The sequence below is a fragment of the Panicum virgatum genome, chromosome 7K (genome assembly GCF_016808335.1).
Source record: "Panicum virgatum strain AP13 chromosome 7K, P.virgatum_v5, whole genome shotgun sequence".
NCBI lineage: Eukaryota > Viridiplantae > Streptophyta > Magnoliopsida > Poales > Poaceae > Panicum > Panicum virgatum.
The window spans coordinates 50,747,966-50,767,224 of NC_053142.1; the positions used below are offsets into that span (position 1 = coordinate 50,747,966).

Sequence of the window (19,259 nt, forward strand, 5' to 3'; positions counted from 1 at the left end):
GTCCATTCCGAACTGAACTGAACGCCCATGCATGCGTCAGTGGGATCGGATCTAGTAGTTGGGACTTTTTTTTTATTTCAGGAGCAGATTTCTCATTTCTTCAGTGGTGAGGGGTGATCGGCGTTGGAACTGCGATCCGGAGAAAACAACAGTCTCAACTGTCTCTTCTTGATAGCACACATCCTTGTAGATCGATCGATCCAATCCATAGGCTCGCCTCCAATGGCCTTTGGGTAGCCAAGAGCATCGATCATACATGCCAGGACAACAGATGCAAGGCGTAGTCGTCCTCCGATCCCGGCATTTTAACCTGCAGGAGCAGCTTCTGGGGGGGTAGTTAATCTGACAGGACTCTGTCTCTATGTTGTCAAAGAAATTAGGTGGCGGACGGATGGGAAGCACTGCAGAGGATGGCGCTCTTTTAGCTAACCCCCCAAAAAGAAAAGGGATCATACCATCATACACAAACTGGAATTTCATCTAGACGTACCATTAGGTGAACTCTCCTTGTCCTCCTGTGCCCAGCCAAGTTTATCAAGCCAAAAGCTGGGATTAGATCCACTCAGCTAACCCCTATCGTTTTCAGCATTCCCCTCTCTTGAAGGTTTCCAGCTGCTGCTAATGAGGTGCCCTGTCCCTGTTCGGCTTCGTCTTCCGAGCCCACGATTCCCTTGCCGTATGATGGAGCAAAAAAGAGACCGGTGTTGGTTGAGGTAGATTTGCATGCGCTTGTCCCGTTGATGCGCATCACCTCCAAACCTAAACATCCCTTTGTTTTGCCGTACGTGCTGTATCTTTGTCATTTCAAGTCAATGAAATATGTACGGGCAGATTTGCATGGAATGGAAAATTAATAGACTATTTGGATGAGTTAAAGTTGAGTGCTAAATTTTAGCACCTATTAGCACTTATACCTTTGTTAAAGTTTTTGAGTCTTAGCTAAACTTTAGCCCATCGTATTAGCACTCCTGTTTGAATGAACTATTCAGTACTTTCACACATTAGCATTTGGATCCAAACAAGCCAAGATAATATGACCGGAAATGTTTCATTTCTTCAGTAAAATATTATAGCAAATGATATGTCTCGTGTTTTCAATGTCCATCCTCCCAGCCGCATAAGATTCTCTGGTAGCTCCCAAACCAGTTAGTCAGCATAGACAACCATATTCTTTCCCCACTCTTTCCTCAACTAGAAGATTCAACATCCCACCTAGAGCTTTTGATACTAGTAGCAGGTTTTGCTGTCAAACACGCAAATCTGATTTGAAATTGAAGTCCCACCTCTTCAAATTATTTTAAAGCCTTGATTTCTAATTTCTGTTAACGTGCCCCAACTGCAGGGAAAGGCTTGGTAGGTAGATAGATGCCCCCAATATGCATGCCTAACAAATGACAAGGCATCATCCCACATCTATCATTGCAATTGCCTATGCATAGGATAACACAGCTATCCCATCAATGCCAACAAGGATCCTGGTTAATGCATGGTATTACGTACAGATCGACTGATTAGGACCAGGATTAGCCCCGCCCCATAACGAATCAGAAAACCTTTCGTGCGTGAGCATCGTTGATTACAGTCGTAATCGCAATTATTTTGGTATGGAAATGTTGTGCCTGTTCATGTCATTGCCGTTCCAGCTTCAGAGCTGTTCTAATCACCGGCCTACTGAGGATTCTTAAGCAAGATGAATTAGCACTGTGTTTATGAAGTCTCTCCACTTGTTAAGCATAACTGCAACTCATAGAAGCTAGATTGTTAGAATCATTCCAGCATTTCAATGTCTTTATGGAAGAATTGGGAATCAGAAGAAAAAATTGAATTGAAAAGAAATTTAGAAGACTGAAAGAACATATGCACGACTTCTTCATGCCTTTACTGTTTAAATGCATATAGTCCTTGAATCAGTCATGAACAATTAATTCATTCTCCAACAACTATTTTGAAGAGCGTTGAAAAGAGTTATGAGAGGCTGCATTGCTGCTCTATAGCAATAATTCAGTATATGTAATATCTATAATGGATGGACCTAATAATAATAAGGAAGCAACCCACTAGATCTCATTCTCAGATGCCAGTTTCCAGTCCCCCATCTGATGGCCTCTGGCCTCAGACCTGCTCTGCCCTTTTTCCTCCACAAGCAACATGGAGTAGCCTGTCACTGCTTCCCAACTCTCTGACAATGACCTTTCATTTTGGCACTAGTTAATAATACTGAAGCTAAAATAATCGAAGGATCCCAACAAACCCTAACCTAATACTCTCCATTCTGAAGTGATTTGAGCTAGCTGGCGTTCATGGCATGCTGTCTATGTGACTCCAATCACTGTTGTCTGCTGCTCCTTTTGTTTTGGGTGAGAGATTACTGTTATGTGCTTCTGAAACAAGCAACCCATTGCAGTGAGCAAAGGAAAAAAAAAGACGAGGAAAGAACAAAAGGTGGTGCGGTGTGGTGTGCCCCTCTGCAGGCCATGGCTTTTGTTATCCACTGAAGATATGCTGGGTGCTTTTCTTGCTTTCTTGTGCTTAAGAAATGTTAAAAGATATCACAGAATCATGACCATTTATTCGCTAATTTCCTACATTAGCTGACCAAAACCAACTTTTCAGACCTCAATCAACTTCAAGACTTGACAAAAAATTTACACCAAGCAAGTCAGTAAATATCTACGGATTGTTCCTGACAGTACTGACCCAAAAATAGTCATGGTTATTTTTTTTACCCAAAAATGGCGGAATTTGCTGAGGTCTCTAGACATGGAAGGGAAAATGGCCATATTGATTCCAGTGTAAAAGATTCAAACAGAGTTCAAAGTATGAAATATGCACCTTCAGCAGGTGTATCTAATGAAGGAGCATCTACTTCTGGAGCTGCATCGCAAACAGCATCTGGTGTGTTATCTGGATCAGGAGTGCTCAATTTAAGACCAGGGAGTACAACATCATCTGGTCCATTAGTCATGGTTATTTTTGGGCAATGCTAGTGACAGGGTAGCTGCTTTCTGATGGAGAATTGTTAGCAGCATGGTCAAGACCAGATGTTGACCCTGCAGGATCAGGTACCGCACTGAACATTAGGGGCCAAAATAATCATGGCCCCTTTTGGCCTCTGCAGTGTTCATTATCCTGGCGCTGGTCATTCTTTTCCTCGATCCAGGCCTTTAGGCCGAGCATCATTGCTGCCCTGCCGAAAGAGCAGCTTCGTGCTTGGACGCATGCTCTGCGATTCCAAGCATCCCAGGAGCATTTTCACATACGCCTGCCTGGTTACTGCCAGGTCCAGACTCTTTGACCGCTGTTAGCGAGGTGGTTAGAACAGGATGATGATAATAATAATAATAAACTCTTCTTCGAGGAGCACGATGCTTAGTTCATCACATGGTAATCAGGGTTTGGGAAGAGGCTGGTGGTAGTGGTAGTAGTGCAGCTACGGCCGGCGTGGAGAGGAGAGGATAATGTTAACGGCTTTGAGAGAGGGTACCACCGCACGTGGCGGCAACGTGCGTCGCCGGGGCGAGCAGGTGGTGGTGGCCGGCGACGTGTCCATGTGCGAAAGGCTGGCGCGTGCCTGGTGGCGTGGCGGGCCCACCCGCAGCGCCTCGTCGCCCCCGTGGCCCACTTTGTCTCGCACGGGGTACGTGCTCGTATCGTATGCGTACACCTCGAAGCCGTTGGTGCCACTCACATGTCCCTCCTCAACCCTCTGCTGGCAGTAGTAATGCAGCATCTCCTCTGCGGCTCTGCCTCTGCTTTGACCAAAAGACATTCTAGGGTACAGTGGCACGGGTAAATTTACCATCAAGTTGACAAGTTCACGCTTGGAGGCTTGAAGCCACGTTGAGCGAAACAGGAGCACTGTCAAAAGATGGGAATAAGTTTTTGCATCTGGAAGTCTGAAGCTTCATCGTGACGATTTCATTTCACCCTGCTCCATTTCCATAGAAAGATCCATCCATCCAACCAACCAAACAGAAGAGGAAACAGACCGTGGCAGCGGTCAGCGGGTGCCGCCCCCGCAGCGTGGCAGGCGGCTCGTGAGCGGGCGCCGGCCAGGCCCCCTAGCACCGGCAATGGCATGGTGCCCGCGACGGCGGGGCTGCGGGTTCCTCTCTTTTCCGGGCGTTTTCCCCGCCGGATCAGCGGCAGGTCACGTGAACTCGCCAACCGACCCCAAGCCTCCCGCCCCCGCCGGCGCATGCGCTCCGGGACCGGGAGGGCATCTCATCCCCTTCCGAGGCCGTCGGCTACCATTTTCCTCGTGACGAGCACAGGAGCCTCTCGCGCACTGTTCGATCGAGGGCTCGAGCCGTCAAGCGTCCTGGGCAGTACACCGATCTCCATGGTTTTCAAGAGGGGGGAACCCTGCGATGACAGATCACAGCGTGCACCATTAAGCAGCGAGGGCCCGTAGTGTGGTGACCTCTGCGAGTGACGAGCAAGGGAGCCAAAGACATCTCGCGCCAGGCGTTCGTCGGCAAGCTACGCCAAGTACAGTCGCTGTGCTAGTGACGGGCGTGGCCATTAATGCCGCTGTTTTATTGGCGTCTTGAAGCCGAGCTGCGCGTAACCTTCAAATCACAACAAACCGTGAACCAGAATTGCATCGCATCGGCGGGACGCTACCGTGCCGTGAAGACAAGAGCTATGCTATGCTATGCTCATGCCGTTCCATCGATCTTGCTTTGCTCACGGTGCTCATCTTGAGGCCTGCGGCCTGCCTGATAAAATTTGGATAAGGACGCTTGCTGCGTGCTGTCTTCCTACGGAATTTTGTACGGACTTGGTTAAGGGCATCAAAAGTGTCTTCTATGAACAATGCAAACCAAACAATCAAATCCTAAATTTACAAAATTCATCTATTTACTGAAGGTGAAAAAAGATACTGAGCACATGATTTTTTTTTGGATAAAAGAAAAGCACAGGGAAGTAAAAGAGCTTTTTTTTAGGGAGGAAGTAAAAGAGCTTGTACACCAGATAGACAGCGGAGGGCCCGAGGAGGCGTCCAAAATATAAAAAACACCGTGCAGTGCCGAGGCGAACAGCAGCAACCGCAAGCAAACAAGGCAGGGGCAGAGGCGCACCCAAACGCGCAGTAGAAGGAGCAGAGCGGCCATCCACTGCCGTCCTGTTCCGCCCCAGACTCCAGAAACGCACGCGCGCCGCAGAGCAGAGCTGAGCACTCGACTGACTGACTGAGGCGGCGGCGGCCGCCGCGCGGCAGGAGCGAGCGATCCCGCCCCCCATGGCGCGGTCCAAGAACGGCTGCCTCAAGATCCTCGTCTGCGCCGGCTCCGGATCCGACCCCTCCGCCGGCTCCGACGCCGACGCCGACGACCACCCCGACGAGGTACCGTGCTGTGTGCGTGCCCTCTGCCCCGAGCTTCCGACCTTCCGTGCCGCCGAATGGCGGCGTCTTTCTCTCTGCGCGGCGTGTCGCGCCTTGTCCAAAGTTGTTTCCTTTTCGAGCTTGTGTGCTTGTTTCGGTAGATCTCTGCGGAATGCGTGGGGTTCAGTGGGCAGGGTGTGCGACATTCTTGTTAGATCTGGGTTTAATTCGGAGCCGGGAGCTGGAATCAAGCGGCGAACTGGGAGATTCCTCTGTGATTCTCCAGCTCCGCTCTCTTACTTCGTGGGCCTAAATTTTGATTTCGAAATTGTTGTGCAAAGCTGGCAGGTGGACAATTGCTCTTCATTTCGTGAGCCCGATGTTGCCTGACGGCATGGACATGGCTCTTCACCTGAAAATTTCGTTTCGTTCTTTCTGAATGAAACTAAAGAGCAACAACAACAAAAAAAAAATCTTTTCTTCTTTTGCTGCATGGCCCTAGCTGCAGGCAGTGCCATGTCTGGTCTGGCTTAGGGTGCTGTTTTGTGTCGTCATGATCCCATGCAGCACAGCAAGAAGGGATCTGATGCTGCAGTCTTTGTTTGCTCCATGTAGTGCTATGCAAGTGCTTTCACTGTGTCTCCATCGGCTTGTTGCGTCCGTCTTTCTCCTCTGCAGGGTTGATTGCTTACAGCCTTGTCCCCTCTTGATTTGACAATTTTGTTTTAACGATGGGCTACTCGTGACTTTATTCCCTACTAAGACTTCAATACAGGGATGTGTTACCTGAAGTCTTCTTGCACAGATAACATAAAGATCTGGGGTAAAACCACCGTTTAGACTGGTGAATTCTTGTATACAACATGTGGTAGAATATGGCCTTGATTTTTGGCAGGTTAGCATGCATAGATGTATGCTGTACCTGTTGAATTAGGAGAGGTAGTAGCTCATTTAAATCTACAAAATTACACAATTTATGACACGTAATGGAACATCAGTAGCAATAATATATCATAGATATTTGTTTGAGGTTTAGTCTTCACCTACTGTCAGTGCATGCACACTTTAAGTGGTGCACTTTGTCGCCAAGTATTATGTAAACCAGATCCATCCACTTTCCTCACATAGTAATGCACCTTTGTTTTGGGAAATAAACTGACACAGAGACCTCCCCTGCTTAACTTTGGATAGATTTTGTAAGGAAACAATACATGAATTAATACAAGAAAACATAAATGTAATCAATGTGTGTGTTCAACTTATTGGTGGTGAATGTCTATTTGAAATTTAAATTTTTATCCGTATGTTTGCAGAGGCTGAATGAGAGCAGTATTTTATATTGCGGGTATACTTGGATAGACATTACTACCTTTCACTTTTACAGTGTATTCTCTTGGTTCTGTATCTATGACAAGTTACAAGATTTCTCACTTTCTGTTCCTTGCACTCTAACTTCATGCTAATGGATACATATTGACTGTTTTCAGAACAAGGCCATATCAGATAAAAGCAGGTGGAGCTTTCGTAGGAGGTCTACAAGGCATCGAGTTTTGAAGAACTCTGATATCTCAGAACCTGAAACTCTTAGTTCGAGCAAAGCAAAGGCTGACATTACACCAAGTAACAATGTTTATACTTCAACATACTCTTATGCCTCGGAGAAGCCTCTCCAGCAAGACAAGCCAGATGAGAAGATTCTACATGAAGAGAAGCCAGAGGAGAAGCCTCTGCATCAAGAGATGTCTGATGAAAAGCTGATGGAGAAGCCAGAGGAGAAGCCCCTGCATCAAGAGATATCTGATGAAAAGCTGATGGAGAAGCCAATTGAAAAGCCGGTCCACAAACTTATGGAAGAACCAGTTGACCAGATAATTGAAAAGTCGATTGAACATCCAGCTGAGGAGACAACTGAAACAGCAACTGAAGAGCCAGCCCCAAAAATTACTGATGCACCAACTGAAGTGCCAGCTGAAAAAACAAGTGAGGCAGCATCTGAAGATCCAACTGAAAGAATAATGGAAAATCCAATTGAAGAGACAACTGAGAGGGAAGTTGAGGAACTGATTGAAAAGCCAACTGTAAATATTTCTGTCGCATCAACTGGGCCAGAGCAGGAGGAAACAACTTCACCTGTTGAAGGAATCGGTGCAGACCGTGAGGATGATCACCTGGAGTCTGCAGCTAGTGATCTTCAGCCTGACAGTGGGACATCCATTGTATGTTGCAATTCTTTGCCTTGTAGTGTTATACTTAGTTATTTATCTTTCAGTGTTTGTAATTATTAAGAGATTATCAGCTAAAAAAATTAAGACGTTATCTGTTTGCATGACTCCAGGCAAGACAAGAACTATTGAATCAGAAGGATCTGGTGAAACTGCAAGCTATTGTACGTGGACATCTAGTTAGAAAACAGGCTTCAGAATCTTTGCATTGCTTGCTTGCAATTGTTAAAATTCAAGGATTAATCAGGGCTCGTCAAGCACAGCAATCAGGAGAGAAGGTTCAGGTGAGTGAAGGCTTTCTGTTTAAGGCATAATTGCTTATAAAAAAAAATTGGCATCAACTGCATTAAATGTGGATTATAACAAGCACACAATGTGATCAGTGTTAGCGAACAGAATGACAAAACATGGTCCATTCAGACCATGTACCATTTCTCCCTAAAACTTATATCTTGGAATGAGTTCAGACAGTGCAAACTGATTTGCTGAGTGGGGCTTATCAGCGTCATCATTTACTAAGATGCTATGTGCCTGTCATGTGCAGTTTTCGGAAATTGTTATAGCTAGCATCCTGAAAGCTGTCACTTTATTGCTAGTTTTAGGAATTTTGTTTCCATCCAATTTCTTATAGTTGCTACTTCTGTTTCTTGTTTGTTATCTTGTTGGCTTTTGTGAACTTCAATACCATTGCATAAGTGATTCTTTTCATCTGCACAAAATGCGTGGAAGGATCACCACTGTTCATGTTAACAATGCCTGAGTGTAATCTCTCTGAGCATTCTTGAGAGTCACAACAAGTTCTGTATCTTAATTCTGTGTATTAACATGTTATCCCCCTTCTGCAGGAGACTATTGTGCATTCTTCAGGTGAGAAATTGCTTCGCAATGGTTTTGCTCTCAAGGTAGGACATGCTATCCATACACTAAAATGTTCCATTTTCTCTCTAATTCAATTTCTTTTTCTCATATTCTGCACATTTTATTTCAGCTCATGGACACCATGCCGACTCCAAAATCCATTCACATAAAATGTGATCCTTCAGAATCTGATATCACATGGAAATGGATGGAGAGGTGGACATCCTTAATTCCACCAATCACTGGGGAGCAGTTGCCAGGTTACAGAGAAAATGTCGAGTTGATGGGTGAGAATGTGAAAGAAGATGCTCAGCATGATGACGAGATTGTTCCTTTGGGCTCAGATCTATCTTTCCCCAAGTTGGTGCCTGAATATGTGAAAGAGTCACTAGGGACATCTGATTCTGTTGATTTGAAGGCTCCTGCAAGTATCCCAGATGAAACCTCTGAGGTGGAAATCAGACGTGACCCTGAATCAGAGTTGATTGAAAATATTGATATAGATGCTGAGCATGTGACCGACCAAAAGTCTGAAAATGCTGTGGACGAGTTTTTGACGTCATCGGATCAACAGTCTACCCAAGCGGATGCATCAAGTGAACCCAACCCTCTTCCTGAAAAACCTGAATCATCCATTGAGGACATTGTTGATGCATATAGTTCTGAGCAGACACTGGAGATCGAAGGTAAAAGGTCTGTGGTGAGAAAGTCATGCAATCCAGCGTTTGCCGCTGCACAGTTGAAATTTGAAGAGCTGAGTACAAATTCAACAGTCAGCAGGTCCAACAGTTCATCGTATCTGGATGGGGCAAGCAAGTCAAGGGTGCATACTCCTCGTTCACAAGAAGATTACTTGTCAAAGCAAGATAACGACACGGTCCTATCAGAAAGCTCAGTTGGTCATGATGCTAAAATGGTAATTGCCGCTTCAGAATGTGGGACTGAGATTTCAATTTCCTCTACCCTGGACTCACCAGATAGATCAGAAGGTGATGGTGGGGAGATTGTATTGGAGATTGGATCTCTGGAAAATAGAAACTATGTTTCTGACAAAGCTAATAAGGACGCCAGTATGATGCATTCTGATGTAAAAAATTCTCCTGAAGTAGAAGCTGAGCTGCAAAAGGAGGAACAACAGAATGGCCATGTTGCTGACCCTGAAGTAGAAGCCCAGCCAAAAGAGGAGCTTGTTCAGGAACCACATGTTGAACCAGAAAAATCAGATTTGCAGGACTATGCTGAAAAACCTGTAGAGTGTTATGCCACACCTGAAGGAACTCCGATGAGCCGAGCCACCGTTCCAGAATCTCACGGAACACCATCAAGTGAGGTATCTGTTAATACCAAAAAGAGCAGGAGCAAAAAGCCCAAGTCCCATGCAAGCAAGAGGTCACTGGCTAGTCCCAACAGTGATTCAGTAGGACGGAGCAGCACCGAAAATTTCTCAAAGGAATCAAGGCGTGCCAAGAGAGAGAACTCAAGCAAGGCTGCTAAATCCGACCACGCCGACCAAGAACCTCGGATAAGCAACAGCAACCCGGTGCCAAGCTACATGCAGTTTACAGAATCTGCAAGGGCAAAGGCGTCTGCTAGTGCATCCCCAAAGATGAGCCCGGATGTTCAGGACAGCAACCCTAGGAAAAGGCATTCGTTGCCCATGACAAATGGCAAGCACGATTCATCTCCCCGCATGCAACGGTCATCGTCCCAGGCTCAGCAAAACGTGAAAAGCAATGGTGCTGTTCCTCACAACTCATCTGGTGAGTGCTTTGTTCTCTGATACACTTTTGCATGTTATCTGGTTGTGGTCGCATTAGTAGCCGATCCTTATATCTGCTATCCAGTTGCTTTTTGAGGTTGGTTCATCATACTTAATGAATGTTCTTACGTGCAGACAAGAGGTGGCATATCTGATGTGTTCTCCGAGCAGCATACCCGCGTGGTGCCATCGAATATCCAGATGGGTTTCTCGTGATGACTCTTGCCTTCTCCGCGTGTTCCATCTAATTCGTCGGTTCTTTTTCTTTTTCTTGATTCGTTGTTGGAATACAGAGTATGGTTGGAAGAAGGGCAGCAGCTGCCGCTTGATGTGTACATTTGTTGGTTGTTATTGGTTGTGTTATTTGACTGATGATAGTGGTTTCTGTGTGTAATATATATCCTTGACATGTAACGCAGCAGCAGCCTGAAGAGTGTGGATTGGTCTGTTACATTTGGTAATATTGAAATTACTGTTGGTTTGGATAGAGTTATCTTCTGATTTATCGTCAAATCAGTATACTCTGGCTGGTGGGGTACCAGTACCACGATGCGATTTCTGATGCGATTTCTAAATGTGAATTTTGGTACTGGTTAATACCCCCAAGCAGACTTGTCACAGTGCCCCCCTCCAAATTTTATGTTTTGAGCCTAAACTGGTCCATGTGTATAAATTCAGTTAAATTTGTTTTAAAACAAATTTTTATTACGAAATAATTTTTTAATTGTTCCAGAAATTAAAAAAATTGTTTCGAAAAAAAATTCCGTGGTTTGACTGCCTAACATTGGCGGGTTAAATGCAGTCGGAATTTAAATTTGCGAAACGGTGTAGCAGCACGAAGTTCGCTGTCGACAGCCCAAATTTTTTTGTCACGGTTAATGATTAACGGCCCATCAGTTGTGGCGTCCACCGGACTCACGTGGAACCGCGGGCCATGCAGATAACGTGGGCAAATGGGCATGGGATGGTTGGGAGTAATCGATGATTATATCAGTTGCAAACCAAATTTTTGTGTAAACTATAGAAAGTTATTAGATCAACATCCAATAGGTATGATGGATTGGATAATTTTACAATCTGAACCCGCCCTTGAATTGGATAATTACACTTTTGCAAATCCCCCCTCCCACCTCGCTGCGCCCCTCCCTTTGGATATTGATCTGATGACCCAGATTAAAGTTTCTATAGTTTGCACGGAGAGATTAGTTTGCACCTAATATGTTCCCTATATAAAATGTAGAACAAAATTGATTATTGTAACTTGAAATTATGAATCTCAAATAGTCAAATATATTGCTTAGATCTGAAGGTTTCAGATATGAGGTTTGTCCCATTTTTTCCTTTTTTTTATCATTTCCTTATTCAGTTTTTCATTCTGTCAATTCTTGTGTATATTTTCATTCGTTTTTTTTGTTTAGATTAGAAGCTTTGAAAAATCTGGTTGACTTCTTTGTTCCCATATGGATTCTTATAATCCTTATTTGATTGAAAAGTCTGCTCATATAAATCAGATTTGTAATTATCCTACTTGTGACGGGTCATTTTTTTTCCTAAAAGAAGTGAGCGAAAATTAAACTCGTAATCAATCAGATGACAGGTAGGCGCCTCCTTTTCTAATGAATGATAAATCTCTCTATATTTTCTATAAGGAGAGAACGTGACAGGAGAGAATGAGTATTGGGTATCGCCATTTTTTTTCGTTCTGGTGGATGTATATAAGCGTACGACTCGTATTTCCCGTGTAGTACAACTAATTGTATGGCACTCCGGTTGCTAAGAACTACTACGTTCATAACAGGACTTTCGAGCAGTTGGGGAATTCATGGCATGCCTCCTTTGAAAGAAAATATTTTTTTTTCAATTTAGTCGATTAGTCTCGTTGCGTTTCGCTCAATTTGGCAAAACAAAAAAAACGACGCTCACAATAAACCTAGCACAAATTTACATAAATGACAATGACATTGCTGACACCGATTAACAATTTTTTTCAACTGATTCAGTAATGGCTGAGCTCCAATGATTCATGGAATATTTTCTTTCACTTAAAAGAATTCCTTTTCGTCAACAAAGGATACTGTAATGAGAAAGAAACAAGGAGCTGAGGCGCAATATTTACCGAGCCATTCGAAAAAAGGATATTAAACCAAAGAACAATAAAAAATCAAACAGCAGCAACTGCGGCTCAATACCGCCCTGCTATTCTGCTATCTAGCTTTATCCTTTTCGATCCCTTTGGCTGCTCTTTCCTTGCGGCGGACACATCATGCAAAAATGTACAGTTGGCACCATTGCGACACCCCCGGGCACTGTTGAAGTAAGCACAGGGCTTCGTAGGCCTTTGCTTAGTCTCCCTACCTGGCATAGTACCATTGCTGACCACAGCAATGGTGCTAGTCTGCGAAGGAACAGAATGGTGATGCATTCCAAACTGCATCCCATGCTGCTGAAGTGGTTCCTGCCTCTCCCCTCCATGCTGATGGATCAGGGTCTTGTAGTAGTCGATACCCCTACCTGGAACATTTGAAAAGTTAACTGCTTGACTTGAACTTGCTGGAGGATTCATGCCAACTGAAGGAACAGCTGGAGGCAGCCGATTCATCACAGGTGGTGGTGGCAGCGCAGGGTTTATGTTGTGAAATGTTGTCATACGATCTGGGAAAGATACTGGAGCACTAGTTGTCATTTGGGGCAGCGAGCCCGGCAGCATCGGGGCAGGAGCAGAACTGTTGATTGGTTGTTCATGTTTAAGTGTGCCATATTCTTTCATTAGCCTCTCAAGTTGGGCTGGGTCACTTAGTATTTTGATGAGTAGATCTTGATCAATCATATTTCCCATTTGATTACTTTGCATTATTGCAGTGTATGCAGCAGATGCAGCAGCCACCGCATCAGGTTCACTGGAGATACCAGCAGCACTTCCTGTGTTGATGGAACCATTGGGCTGCTTCTGTGCGGTGGTAAATGGAGCATCTGCGGCTTGCGGGACCCTGACTGTTGCAGAGTCATACTTATCTGACTGATGGTAACTGTTTGGTGGACCAACAGATTGTTCTTCCAACTGATCAGAAGCATCATCCTCTTCAACAGGGATTAATGGAACCAATTGGGTCCGGGAATCATCGAAATAGGAGTCTTTCACATCAGGAGAAACAAATGGGCTGGATTGGCAAAAAGAGTTCAGATATAAGAATTGGCGCAAGAAGAGTCAAATCTGAAGAATTGTAAATTGAAATATAGCTTGCTTACTTTGGAGGAATATTTGATGGCCGTGGATATATAGCTTCAAGTGCTCCAAACATTCTCTCATTCTGTAAGCCGACCTCCACACTTTCTTCTCCAGCGACAACAAGCCAATCAGGATTATACAATATCTGCACCCAATACACGGTTTGGGAATGATCCTAAAGTTATATTTGCATTAGTAGAGTGCAGAGTTCAAACTCATGAATCCTAATTACCTGTGGTGGGCATCTCCACCTAATTAGAGGGATTTGAGATATGTCAATTTTGTGATTGTTGGTTGGCTGCAATGATTCAAAGCCCGGAGGCAGGGAATCATCTGAGCTTGGGCCAGCTGCATGCATTAACCATGAGCCTTTTGCTTGCAGATTGTCCTGCGGTCTTAATCCAGCTTGAGAAGGGGAATCCTCTGAGAGAAAAAGCCTTACCTGATAGATTCACAAGATCATGATGGATTAGTATTTAGTTATTTGCATGTTATATATTTTTTAGTGATTAGGAAACAGCAAATCTACATTAGAAACAAGCGTCAGCAAGAATGCATAAGCAATAAGATAATTGGATCTAAATATCAGAAGTAGTTTGATTCAAGAAGGGCACATAAGAATGGCACATGATACAGGATGAAAAGGTGAGCTGATGAGCTCAGTTACTAGACTATTCTATTGGAGCATAGGCCAGCAAGTCCAGTGTATATCCAACTAAAAAAATTCAGAAAACTGCCACAGTTTGAATAAAAAACACGCATCTATCCATTACGTAGCTGTCATGAAGAGCAACTCCGGAAAATTTCAGTTCGAGACATATTGATACAGTTTGAAATATTGACGTAGACAATGATTTTGTAATCTAACTCTAAAAATATATGTCCAACAGCTTTAAAAAAAAAAAGAAAGAAAATTCTATGTCCAACAGCAGACTTCATCATTAATTGAATTACCAGTAGAAATATCGACATAGTTGATTATTTAAACAACAGTGTTTTAAAGGCGACAAGGCGACCCAAGGCGAGCTGGGTACGCCTGGATGCCTAGGCGGCGCTAAGCCACAAGGTGTGAATGTTGCCCACGGCAAGCTGGGTCCGCTCGGATGCCTAGGCGACACATTAAAACTGTTAAACAATCAAAATCATGGTAGCTCTAAAGAACTATAGATCATCATCCATAAAGCCATAAGTAAAAATGGTTGTACTGGATATGAGACAACATGGATGCACCAAGAACCATTCTTTCTTTATCCTTGATTGATGGATATACTGGAAGGATATCAAATAAAAAAAAGGAGGCACTGGAATCCATTAAAGAACTTAGAATCAATGAAACATTCCACCAACATATAGAGAGAGATGCTACAAAACATAAAAATGAAGTACTAGTGCATACAGATCTTGGGCTAAGAAAGGATGAATGCCATATGATACAGATGCGCAACTGCATAGCAACCAATATATTGCTTATACTTGGTTTCAGCCAATAAGCTGATGAAGCCTTTGGTCTTTCATCATGATGATTTAATACCTCATTCAGAATGACAAAATGAATGCAGTTCGTCTACACTGCCTAAAAAGGGTATACAAAAGTTCTGCTCAGCCATATTACAAAAAAAGATTTTTGAATGCATAGATAGCCAAAAAATATTTTTTAGTGATTAGTAATAAGAAAAACTTAGAAACAAACAGGTAAAAGGATTTTTAAAAAAATAAGTCAACCGTGTGTCCAGTTAATTACGAGATTCTCTAGTGGACTTAATAAAGCATGTAGACTTTACTGCACTCATTAATGACAGGAAGTACGCTATAATGCCATGTCCTTCCAGATCTTTTGTGTTGCAATCTACTCATTCACTACGTGCAGATATCACCATTTAAAAAGCATGCAGTTGAGACTATCTGGAAATCAAAGTTTGTTAGCTTGCTTTTGTTCAGATTACACAGGTCTGCATCCATGAACCTATTATATTTTGTGTATATACCAGACATGGAGACAATGTCAGTTACAAGATATCAGATAGTTAGCATGCATGAGACGAAGAATGCAATATAATTGCTGTCCTGGACCACTGGAAGTAAAATGGTGTTCCATTCAATGCCAAACTTTGGCACGAGTTTGACTTTTTTAAAATGTTCAATTCGTTTTCACTGTTATACTCCACTTCATGACCCACACACACTCTGTTTCGAAAGGCATTGCCTAGGCACTAGGTGGAGAAGCACTGTCTTGCCTAATGCCTAGGCATTTTTCACCTATTTGAAGTTTAGGTCTTGATTTGAAAATAAAAGTGGGACAAATTAGGGGTGGAGATCGACAAACTATAGTCACCGTGTTCGGCTGGTGCAGTTTCGGCTGCTCCCAGCTGCTGTCGGCTGGAGGTATACCTGCCAGAGGCAGCGAAATGGGAGGCGGACGAGAGAACGTGGCACTTGGCCGCTGATGTAGGCCAGCCGAACGGCTGCAGGTGGCCAGCTGAACGGCTTGGGCTGCTCAAAGTAGCTGGAATCGGCCCAGCAGCCGTCCAGCAGCAGTAAGTGGTGCAGCCGAACACAGTGAATCAGAGAAATCATGGACGTGTGATGTCAAAATTTGATAATATGCCACATTTCATCTACTATTTAACATGCAATTACTCTAGCCGCCTGCAAAAGTACATACACCTAGGCGCTAGCCGCTAGGTGGAGTCTCACCACCGGCCTAGCACTTTACATTGCATAAACCCAAACTATCAAAGTTTGCAAGGTTAAAACACACTGTTTGGGAATAAAACTGTGGCAGCGTGGTGAGCATAAAAACAATCCCAAAGGATACTGTAGTAATGACCCAGCACAGCTTTGTCTCTCGTGCAGACTAACTCTACTGCCCTACACATAATAATTCCGTTTCACAATCTATGTCCAGTCCAATACTCAGGAGGCATAGTATTTTGTTAAGATTAAAGGATTTTTTTTTGTCAAAGCTGTACTCATTGGGTAGATCAATAGTTCATCTATCCAATAGGATTAAAAACATCAATTTTATGAACATAGACAATATACAAATCTACAAGACATCATGATCAGAGACTAGATGGTCTCTCAACTTAGCGTTCCCATTTGATACTGAATCTTCATGCTGTGACAATATCTCCAGCGCTAAATCGGATTTATCGGAAGGATTGCTTGACCGAAAGGAAGGATTGGTTGGAAAAACAGCTTTAGCGATGACCAGGATTTGTACTATTCCTACGAAGCGAGGGACGAGCGAGGCCTAGGATTAGGAATTGGAATCCCCACATGCATAGAAGGGTACGGCCCTTTCCCCACAGTCACGGCACCTCGGCAATATTCGCTGATTGGCCATGATGATAGTAAGTCATATGTGTGGATATGGACGGGCAAGTGCCTACACAAGAAGAGCAAACTTCCTTTTGTACATGAAATACCAAGACTTCATTATTAACACTTGTTTATTCTAATACAAATAAGAACGATAATAGGATTATTCTAAGTTGCATTGCTCGATTACTTCACGAAATCAATGAATAGGAATAGGACATTACATGATGAGCTCAACAATTAAGAACACAAGACAGAAGATGACCTTTGGCGCAATGCACCTCAACTGCACACACTATGTGAAATGTCCACCACTACATTTAAAATGAATAAGTAACATTGTAGTTTTGCAGAATTTTTCTATATAATTGTCATAGCATTTAATATGGAAGGTGCTTCTGGAAAAAAAAAGTTTTCTCCAAGTATTTCACACTCAAGGTATGCATATTTTCATCATCCTTTCTCACCATTGTCCATGGATACTTTGCTAACCTTTTAAGAAAAAAGGTAAAAGATATTTTTTACAGGTAACAATATACAACAGAATGCATAACGTGTAAACGATTTAAAAAAACAATCATGCTCATGGTTAATGATGTTTCACTCATTATAGTCTTTTCTCTATTAATAAAAATGAACGGTGAGTTTTTTTAATCAAAAACTAGTCGCACACATACAAATGTTGACATTTAGCAGCTACAGATTTTCTGGCTTAAGTAGGCCAAGATTACTCCTTTCAAGATCGCCTTATAGCAAAATTCAGCAGGCAACAGGGGAAAAAATGCTGTGATGAATTGGAACATGCACGACAGCATAAATCAGATCGATCCCATTTAACTAAATTTCCACCAAATTTAAATTTATACTTGCAACCTGCAGTCCATATCCTTCTCTGGAGAATGCATAAAACTATTTGATGCATAATTTCCCATAGGACAGCATGCAGTATTATCAATTAGTATCATGGAATCTTAGAAAGAAATTTGTCATTACTTGTTTTGTTAAGTTGTCAGGCATTATTGTGTTCCCTATTTTCAACCCAAGTCCATGTTTGCTTGGTTATTTCATTGATTCCAGTCACTTGCATATGCTTTGTTTAACTGGTATTTGAGAAGATCGTTCATTCACTTCTGCAATTATTTGGGTGTAAGGAACACCAGCAATCATGTCTCATTTGCAGAAGTCAGGATCGAACCTTCGCAGTCGCTTCTTCTGCCCATAGAAGCTTTTTGAAGACTTTTTTTTGAAAAGGCGTTGGAAATTTAAAGTTGCAATGTTCGTTTTAGGCAAGCCGAACACATTGCGCAATCAAAACATAACAAATAGATCGTGCCTCCTCGTTGCATCGCGGAGTTGGGCAGCAACGGATTAAAACAGCACGACCAACACGAGAAGCAAAGCAAAACAAATAAATCTTCAAACCGCCGCGAAGGATTGGATTGTGAAGGGTGGGGGGGAAACGCGAATCGTTCTCCTCGCCGTGGCGGCGGACGAACTCATCATCATTGCGGCGAGGATTTTATCACAATACCTTGCAGAGATTGGCCCCGTTGGCCCATGAAACGCGCCTGGACCGCCTCGACCCCATCATTACTTGGCACTCCCCCAAACCGATCTATAGGCGCGGCAACCCTACGCGGCGGGGCGAGGCGGCGATCCAAGGCGCAATCCGGAGGCTCTCTGTTCCCGAACCCGGGATCGGGTCATCTAGGGTTTCCGCTCCGCTCCCGCGCCTCCTCCCCGTCCTCGTCGGACCGCGAGGGGGGTTGGCGCCCTCACGGAACGATGGCGATAGCGGCGGCGGCGGCGGCGGCGGAAGGGTGTGGATTTGGAAGGGACGATACGGGAGGTGGTGGTGGGGAGCAGGAGGATGTGCTGGCGTCGGCCGCCCGCGCCCCCTCTTTTGTTTTGTTTTGTTGTTCTCTCTCTCGTCGCGTCGATTTGATTTGATTCAATTTAATTTGTTCCCACCGTTTTTCTAGGATAATGGGTGTGGTGGGGCAGGCTGGGTTTGGGTTGGGTTAATAAATTTCAGCGGTTTCCCGGCTTTTCTTCAGAGAAAAACAGGTCAGGGCTTGCGTATGGTGCCAGCCACCACCGTTCGTTCCTGCGCTAGGCAGGCAGGTCATGTGACTGACTGACGGAGGGACGGGCTTCTTCCCTGATCGTCCCGTGTAATTTTTTAATCTGCTAGATTAGCGTCTCCTTCGAGGAGACGTATCGGATGCCAACTCTTCTTTACTTCTTTCGACAGACTTTAGTGATTTTCGGCTTGGATTTTTGTATCTGTTCAATCCGACTCACGTAGATGCGCGCAAGATGACAAGCACTCAAACGCACTGACCATCACCACAATGACCATTGACCAGGCAACCACCGTGCAGTTGAACTAACCTCGAGCACATCTGATGGCTCAAGAATTACCTTATGAGTGGCAGCGACAATGGCATGACATGCCTTGCGATTATCACGCAATGCGACAATATCCACACCGCTTAAAAATTGCACGAGGAAGAAATAAAAAGGGCAAAACAAAACATTTCT

The 19,259-nt window shown here is 43.9% G+C and overlaps 2 protein-coding genes across 3 annotated transcripts; one reads left to right on the forward strand and one right to left on the reverse strand.

The window, feature by feature from the left end:
* The first annotated feature begins 4,994 nt into the window (after window positions 1-4,994).
* On the forward strand, window positions 4,995-10,666 carry LOC120642755 (protein IQ-DOMAIN 32-like). Of its 2 annotated transcripts, none has more exons than XM_039919328.1 (6): window positions 4,995-5,350; window positions 6,817-7,545; window positions 7,665-7,835; window positions 8,397-8,453; window positions 8,540-10,169; window positions 10,304-10,666. In XM_039919328.1, the coding sequence occupies exons 1-6, from the start codon at window positions 5,246-5,248 to the stop codon at window positions 10,321-10,323; spliced, it is 2,712 nt and encodes a 903-aa protein (XP_039775262.1). In that variant the 5' UTR covers window positions 4,995-5,245; the 3' UTR covers window positions 10,324-10,666. The 2 variants fall into 2 exon arrangements, with proteins under 2 accessions (XP_039775262.1, XP_039775263.1); XM_039919329.1 differs by having other exon boundaries at window positions 5,051-5,330; window positions 6,815-7,545.
* A 1,476-nt stretch (window positions 10,667-12,142) lies between these two features.
* On the reverse strand, window positions 12,143-18,653 carry LOC120642756 (zinc finger CCCH domain-containing protein 30-like). Its single transcript, XM_039919330.1, has 4 exons — window positions 18,247-18,653; window positions 13,627-13,836; window positions 13,415-13,539; window positions 12,143-13,326 (listed from the first exon to the last, which is right to left on the reverse strand). The coding sequence occupies exons 1-4, from the start codon at window positions 18,304-18,306 to the stop codon at window positions 12,351-12,353; spliced, it is 1,371 nt and encodes a 456-aa protein (XP_039775264.1). The 5' UTR covers window positions 18,307-18,653; the 3' UTR covers window positions 12,143-12,350.
* Window positions 18,654-19,259: the final 606 nt, after the last annotated feature.

What these genes read in the sequence shown, in the direction of transcription:
- LOC120642756 (XM_039919330.1), bottom strand. Translation starts at nt 18,306, where the DNA reads ATGATGGGGTCGAGGCGGTCCAGGCGCGTTTCATGGGCCAACGGGGCC. An exon ending in ACGGGGCCAATCTCTGCAAG is followed by an intron (nt 13,837 to 18,246) that starts GTATTGTGATAA and finishes TGAATCTATCAG; the next exon opens with GTAAGGCTTTTTCTCTCAGA. An exon ending in CCATCAAATATTCCTCCAAA is followed by an intron (nt 13,327 to 13,414) that starts GTAAGCAAGCTA and finishes TTGCCAATCCAG; the next exon opens with CCCATTTGTTTCTCCTGATG.
- LOC120642755 (XM_039919328.1), top strand. Translation starts at nt 5,246, where the DNA reads ATGGCGCGGTCCAAGAACGGCTGCCTCAAGATCCTCGTCTGCGCCGGC. An exon ending in CTGACAGTGGGACATCCATT is followed by an intron (nt 7,546 to 7,664) that starts GTATGTTGCAAT and finishes GCATGACTCCAG; the next exon opens with GCAAGACAAGAACTATTGAA. An exon ending in TGTTCCTCACAACTCATCTG is followed by an intron (nt 10,170 to 10,303) that starts GTGAGTGCTTTG and finishes TCTTACGTGCAG; the next exon opens with ACAAGAGGTGGCATATCTGA.